General features: G+C 33.7%; 1 protein-coding gene across 2 annotated transcripts; it reads right to left on the reverse strand.

Moving 5' to 3' along the window:
* Nucleotides 1-294: 294 nt before the first annotated feature.
* On the reverse strand, nt 295-7,052 carry LOC127015650 (spondin-2-like). 2 transcript variants are annotated; one of them, XM_050895718.1, is made up of 7 exons: nt 7,037-7,052; nt 6,450-6,513; nt 5,425-5,650; nt 4,843-5,066; nt 4,383-4,574; nt 3,133-3,307; nt 295-921 (listed from the first exon to the last, which is right to left on the reverse strand). In XM_050895718.1, the coding sequence occupies exons 3-7, from the start codon at nt 5,645-5,647 to the stop codon at nt 743-745; spliced, it is 993 nt and encodes a 330-aa protein (XP_050751675.1). In that variant the 5' UTR covers nt 5,648-5,650; nt 6,450-6,513; nt 7,037-7,052; the 3' UTR covers nt 295-742. The 2 variants fall into 2 exon arrangements, with proteins under 2 accessions (XP_050751675.1, XP_050751674.1); XM_050895717.1 differs by lacking the exon at nt 7,037-7,052 and having other exon boundaries at nt 6,450-6,962.
* Nucleotides 7,053-7,322: the final 270 nt, after the last annotated feature.

Raw genomic sequence — 7,322 nt, forward strand, 5'->3', positions numbered from 1 at the left:
TTAAATCTCAGCTAACACTTTTAATTAAGTTCAGAGGTTTTCTACTAGTATCCACACTTCTGATTTTTTCTAGTAATTTTGTTGGCCGAGTGTCCTTATGACAGATATTCTTCTCACTTTTGAGAAAAAAAGAAAAAGACATTTTCATGTATTCATAAGTCTCAAGACAAGTTTACTCAGTTACACTATTGTCTTAACCACACTGCAAACATCTAGTCACTCTGATCTATGTAAGTAGTTTGTGAAGAAATGCATGTTAAACATGTTTAGAAAGACGACAAAAATGCCAATAAATTATAAAAACATAATTTAGAGAAAAAATTAATTTCTAGGTATAAATAGCTGTAGACCAACAAATTACAGTATTTAAGAACGTTATTAGTTTAGATTTTGTGACTGAAAGATTTTTACAAGTGTGAAGTATAATCTTTCCAAATGTCTTCTTTTCTGCCACTAGAGGGTACTCCAAGAACTTACAGTATATTCATAGCAAGGATTTATTTGGGGTTTTTTGGTCTGTAAACGATCAAGTACTGTTGTCATACTAAACCTTAGGAATTTAACCCCCCAAAATCTTGATATTAAACAACAACTTTCAAAACCAGTCTAATATACCTTTTCAGCAAAATAGTGCAGCATACCCGAATTATAAGAAACATTGACTGACATGTAGTTCAGATTTAGTTAAACATCCTACTTTTAAATTATTGAAATTATTATCTTTTCTTTAGATTCTTTAGATTCAGACACAATTCTCTGGTTCACATGCTGTTTCTTCATCCAGATTTGGACAAGGCATTCCATTATTGGCAGGCTGAAGAACTACAAAACGAGTTCTGATCTTGGTCCCTGTTTTTCTGCAAAGACCTCTACAGAGACCCCAGGAAGACCATTGTGAAACCTCACAGTCCAGTGGTGTTTCTGCAATATACACAATAAAAAGGTAACTTTACATAATGTTGTGCTTAAGGCAAATACATAGTTGGCAAAGCATTAAGGAATGATGATCAAATAGCGTCCTTTCTTATACAAAAATACATGTGATATTAATAAAATCCATATGTTGTCTCATAAATAAAAATGTCTGTTTTCAGCTCTAAGCTCATTGACACTGGTATTATTATTATTGCAGTCTAGAGACTGTCTGAGGTATTATATCAGTAGTGCAACCTGTTCTCTATTGAATCGAAAATATAGAATTCCTATCAAAGAAAACTATGCTTAAAATAATTGCATTCAAAAGATTGCATTAAAAAACATTTACTGTCAATTTTAGAACTCATTTGCCTTTGCATGGCTTACTAAAAACACCAGGATTAAAGCTTTTCTCTGCCTTATTTAGGTATATTTATATTTCTTTGCAGATAGATATTCTTCCTATAGTTGTTCATATCGAATTCCATTTAACTTTTGTTCCAATTTGCTTCAGAAATAAAGAAAAGTCTCATTTTTTTATCATTAAATCATCTTGCTATTTTTTGGTATGTACACTACAGTTTCCTTTGCCAATAAAGTTATTCTGTCACTAGAAGCTTTTTAATACTAAAAGGATTGTCAATATAGTTTTAATTTACTGCAAGAAAAGAAGTCAGAAACTCTGAAGTACTTTTCATAATGTATACTTCCATTGAAAATATGTCTCATAAAAATATAGGTGACTATTCCTTAGCAGGTTAAATAAAAATATTGCTTGTCACAGGAAATTGCATCAAAACTGTGTATTACAGCATTTGTGGGTAAAATAGGGGTGCACAAAACCAGCTCTAAATAGCATACTAAACGTGTGACCTCCGGTATAATTTTCTGGTATGACAGTGGAACTCACCATTTCTGTTGTGATCGCTCATTCCCATGCTTCTAGAGGGAATGAGGGACACAGTTTGATCTCTGGTAATTAAATCTGTCCTTTTGATTCTGGAATATGTTTTTAAATAGACTGATTTACTGGTTAATATACAATAAAGTGGGGATATATGATTAAAAACTATTTTTGAAATACCATACTTTCAAACATATATCCTAAAGAGGGCCAAATGTTCCTTTCAAATGTTGTGGGAAAGGCATATGACTGAAAATGAGATATGTAGCACTCACTTTGAATATGTCTTGTTTACTAATAGAAATACATTAAAACACTATAAATTGATAGAGAAGTACATTTATCAAAGTATAAATAATGCATTATTAGCTGTGTAGGGAATGAGCTTTTTTTTAGTGATTGTGAGGTGACTTCAGCACAGAGCTAGAGGCATGCAATCTTCAGACATTCTGGAGAAGCTCTTGGAACATGGCAGCTCTTCTAGGAATATATTGGGGGTTTAGCCTATTGCTGTCTCTCAAAGAGTATTTAGGATGTCAGTCTTCTTACTCTTAACCCTTCCTCTTATACTTTGTAAAAATCCACTAGAAAAGTGTAAAGGAAAAATCTCAGTGGACACTGTCCAACTGCTATCTTTCCCTTAGAGCAAACTTTATAATAATTATGTATTTGTTAATTTGGAGGTTTGAAAATTACCCTTAAGACTGGCTTGAGTCAGTAGTTTGCATGTCTTCCTACCTAAACAAGGTTATTAGCTAATATTCTTAAGAAAAGAAAAATGAAAAAGAACATTATTTTTGTTGTCAGGATGTATGTTTCTATCACAAATATGTCCAAATCAATTGAATTATATCAATTCTTATTGCACATAACTATCAAGCCCTCTGACCCAGAAGGAGACAACAATAATAGTGCTTTTGCTCCATCGTCATGTAAAAACTTAAGGATGAGTATTTTCTTCAAAGTCGCAAAGAATTTGGGAACTCTTATTCTGTTCAAATGTTGTTTATTTCTCATCGAATTCACTGATCTATGCTGATACTAAGGTTTGAGTAGCCCTTACTGTCAATATAACCCAAACCTTTGAACCGTAGCTCAAATATGCAATCCCTTCCTTATTCTTTCAGGGATTCTCTTTTACGTCAACCGGCTTGTTTTATTTCCCATGTGTGAGTCTGGAAACTATTCCTATGCAGATAGGAGAATATTCTGCCTAATCACCTATTTCATCCACATCACCTGCCAGATTTCCACATATTTTCTGAGTGAACGGAAATAACAGAATTGAACATATCAAAGTACTAATCACTTACCTGAGACAGAGTCTATTATTTCGTTGCTTTTAGCTGGAAGATTAAGGTAAGGTACAAGAAGACCTAGCTGGTTTTTCTTTAATTTCACCATTGTTACTTGAGCAATAGGTGGCAAAATTTTGAGTTTGGGATAATAAAATGAGTTTGCTGGGTGACTTGGAGAGGAACAAGTGATCTGTGAAATAAAAAGGGGACTCTTAAAGATACTACATCATATTAGTAAGAAGATAACTGTAAAATCATGTTTACACATCATGTTAATACTTTTTGGCAAGTAAAATGCATATAACCAGCTTCTATGAACCTCATTTCACACAACTACTGCTGGTAATCCCAGAATTTTTATGCATAATGCTTTGAGACAGGGCACAATGAATTGTGCCAACCTTTGGCTAGAGGACTGCAGTGGGAGGCACTGAAAACACAGTAACGTATGGAATGGTTTGATGGGAAGAAGTGGATGTTATTACAAGGAAGAACACAAGAGTATTAAATAATAGTATTAGGTATGCTATAACAGCTGTCATGTGGATATAGGAGGCCAAATGTATTGTTTTCCAGCTTCTCTGTTCCTTTTCTCATTAGTCATTAGCACAGCATTTGGCTCTAGAAAAACTGACCTTAAAGAAAGGATTAACTGAATGCTTATAGTATTCAAAACATTTAAATCTAAATCCTCTGTTCCCCACCACCCTTAAATGACAAAAGCAAAGTATGAGGCGTATAGAGTATCGAGCAAGCAAAAGATATTGAAAGTGGGGTCACCGCAGTAGCGACGGAGTTCTCTGCTTTCCCTTAGCTCCTTTCCCTCAAATATAACAGTTTCAGGTTTCAGCGATGCTTTTAACTGAAAACTCCTCCTCACATCAGTATTCACTACTAAGAATTCTCCTGTTTAGATACGTATTTAATAATGCCAGGACTTTTGTGAATATTTTTATTTTTCTGATGTTTTGAGAATTGCTAAAAATCATCTAAAAATAGTCAGCTTTTACAGAAAATACTTTAAATGTAGAGCCAAATTTTCATGAACCATCTGCATTTACCTAATAAATTTGAAAGATACAGAAAATAAAGAAAAGCAGTAGGGTTATCAGCTGTGTAATAAGTCCATATATAGAGAGCATCAGCACTCTCAAATATTGAAATTAGTTTCACAAGTCTATCGTGTAGCCATAGGATAGTTATCTTTTAAAGGGAGGACTCAAAACATATAGGTATAAAGTGCTAAACTATGTATATACACCTACCTCTGTAACTGTGTCCTGTGGAATAGTGGCAAAGTTTGGGGAGGAAAATGTGAAACCACTGTCAGTTCCAGCATCATATGGAAATAGATCTACTGATATTTCTTCCATCCAGCGGTCTCCTTCACACAGATTTAGGCTGTCAATACCCACAAACCAGTCAGGGCTTGGAACAATTCGTACAACAAATGAAACCTAAAGAAACAAAACGACCCGTCAGGATTGCATCTCTTATTTTGAAATGCTCCAGTCCTGCTTATAGTAATTTTAACTTAAAACTTTTGAAAGAAATGTCATTATGCTCTTCTACTTTATGGAACCTGTACAGTGCTCCCTGTAATGTGACATGCTTTTTAGTAACTCTTTGTATTATATTGTTCCTACAAGTGAGAAATCAAATATTTAATTTTGGGTGCTAGTGACATAAAATAAACTTTTAAAATTAATATGTACATTTACTTACTAAGGGATGTCTTGAATGTGCTTCTAATTCAGTGGAGGTTTGTCCTGTACCACTGGAAATGGCAGGAGCAGAGAAGATTCCATGTACACTCTGAATTTTCTCTCCAGCTTCTTCTATTTCTTTCATTAATACCCATGCTTCACCCTTTTCAGCAAAATCACGTACACCATTGCTGGCATATTCATTTTTTTTCCACATGCTGTAGTCAGAACTATGAGTAACACCTATTTGAGTGAATACATGGCATGACATAAAAGTCTGGTTTAGATTGTCCCTATTTCTTCAATTTCTCTGTTTTATTTCTGAGGTTAAAGAAAATGCGTATAAAAATGAGTGAACACTAAAACATTTGGCTTATCACTGTTTATTTCAGCTGCAGCCAATTAAAACAGAAGTCAATTGAAAACAGTTGTAGATTTTTGAAAGCATTGTGGATGCTTCAATTTCTGCATTTCATTCTTAATAACTTTGGCTATTTTTTTCCTTTTTCATTAGTTATCTTAAAATTGACTATTAAGAAGAAAAAAGATCACAGCGGTCAAGAGATTTATCTGTCCTTAAAACTGTATATACTTCACTTACCTAGCATTGATGACCACTGTGCTGGGGGCCTATAAAGTGGATACTGCTTAGGGAAAGCAGTCTGACTCCATTTCCCTGTGAAGATTATGCTGTACTTAGCAAGTTCCTCTGCTGTGCAAATAGAATCATCACCCACAGGCAAGCTGCTGGCATAACCTAGTATTGTTACAAGTAATGTCCAGATAACTTTACAGGAGCGGTAGACAAACATCAGGTTTTCCATTCCCTTCCACACAAAAAGAAAAAAATATGTTAGCTGTATTAGTCACTCTAAACTCAAAATTGAATAACAGTTACCTAATAAAATGTAACGTACCGTAAGTTATAACCAAAAAGAAAGCACATATCTAAAACACTAAATGTTGTTATGCTTCTAAAAACATTATCATAATGCTTTCAGATTTGATATTTCCATGCTATATACTACAAATCTGTAACTCTACCTGGGACAAGTGTTTCTAATGAAAATAAAAATATCTTAACCTTGTCCATAGTACTACCTCTGAGAAAAATCTGTTTCTGATTTTCTTTTGAAATCTTATTAGAGTCACATCTTGAATTAATTAGAGCAGCAACTGTTTCTGTGGAAAACATTAGTGGTATATTTATTCTTCTAAAGATTAAATTGCAGGTTACTTTGCCAAAAGAAATGATTTATTTTAAATTTGTGTTCTACAAAGGCTGTTTTATGGCAGAACATTTAAAGTCAAATACATTTCATATTTATATAAATTACTTTGCTGTCATAACTTGTGCATTAAAAAATACATTGTAACTGCTTCAGATTGTTTAAGCTACACAGTTGTTAAAAAACAATATTTTTAAAAAGTTGCTGTCATAGGTTGTGCAAATTTTCTTTTTAAATTAATATGGTAATTGCATCAGACTGTTGAACTCCAGCAATTGTTTAAAATAACAGCCTTAAAAACTTATTTTTAAATGCTTTTGTCCTTTGAGAAAACTATACAAATATAACTAAAATGCTAATAATATATTAATTTGTAAAAAAAGCTGCAAATACTCACTAAATATTTCCTCTGGAGCACTGGTAGGGGGAGAGCACCTGCTTTTGCTGGCAGCTGAGTTGGTCTGCAAGAGAAGACAGTAGGAGTCTTGCTATTTATGCCTGAAGAGGGTCCCTTTGGTCCAACAATTATTGTAATCTTTAGACTTTCCAGGTTTGCAAAAAGCATGCCATCTTCTTGTTTGCAATCTTTTTGGATGGACTATCAGAAGTTTCCTGTCTGTCAACTGGTTCAGGTTCCTATCAGAAGACTGTGATGCCGAATAGATGAAATATTTTTAAAAAATACCTTGGATTCTTAGTAACAGTTCGAGTTTTCTGGTGCCTTTACAGGTCCCTGCTCTTATTAATGCCTCCAAGCTATACAAATGAACTGATTCCAACACTGAAATAGTTCTAGTGAACACACTTTAAATGAGAAGCATGTTTTCTTGTAAGTTTTATTGTCTGACAGATGCTCCTTCCAAACATTTACAGAGAGCTTGCTCACTCTCACACACCATATGTATGTGTTCAAATAAAAGGGGTGAGGCAGCTAAAAAAGTCAAGAGAGAAAAAAAGTTACATTTCATAATTGCACATACTCACACAGACTGTGTCTCCTGCAAATATGAATTAATTTAAAGTAGTACAGTGTACATTTTTGTGTTCTACAGTACCGTATGCTGGATGATGAAAGGGCTCTGTAACATTGTGGTTTCTTTGGAAAGAGTGGTTTTGGGAAGCTCTGAGATTTTTCTTAGCTGTCTTCAGAGTAAAAACCCCAAATAAATATCTTATTATTACAGTTAAATCATACATCCTCTGTAGCACAGTACATATACTTACATCACTAAAATTATTTAAATTGTCTATGAAAAATTATGCATAATAC

The sequence above is a fragment of the Gymnogyps californianus genome, chromosome 4 (genome assembly GCF_018139145.2).
Source record: "Gymnogyps californianus isolate 813 chromosome 4, ASM1813914v2, whole genome shotgun sequence".
Taxonomy (NCBI): Eukaryota; Metazoa; Chordata; class Aves; order Accipitriformes; family Cathartidae; genus Gymnogyps; species Gymnogyps californianus.

Coding starts and splice junctions, on each gene's coding strand:
- LOC127015650 (XM_050895717.1), bottom strand. CDS start 6,617: ATGCTTTTTGCAAACCTGGAAAGTCTAAAGATTACAATAATTGTTGGA. Junction 5,651..6,449: donor TGCTCCAGAGGAAATATTTA/GTGAGTATTTGC, acceptor TTTGTGTGGAAG/GGAATGGAAAACCTGATGTT. Junction 3,308..4,382: donor CACAGGACACAGTTACAGAG/GTAGGTGTATAT, acceptor TTTATTTCACAG/ATCACTTGTTCCTCTCCAAG.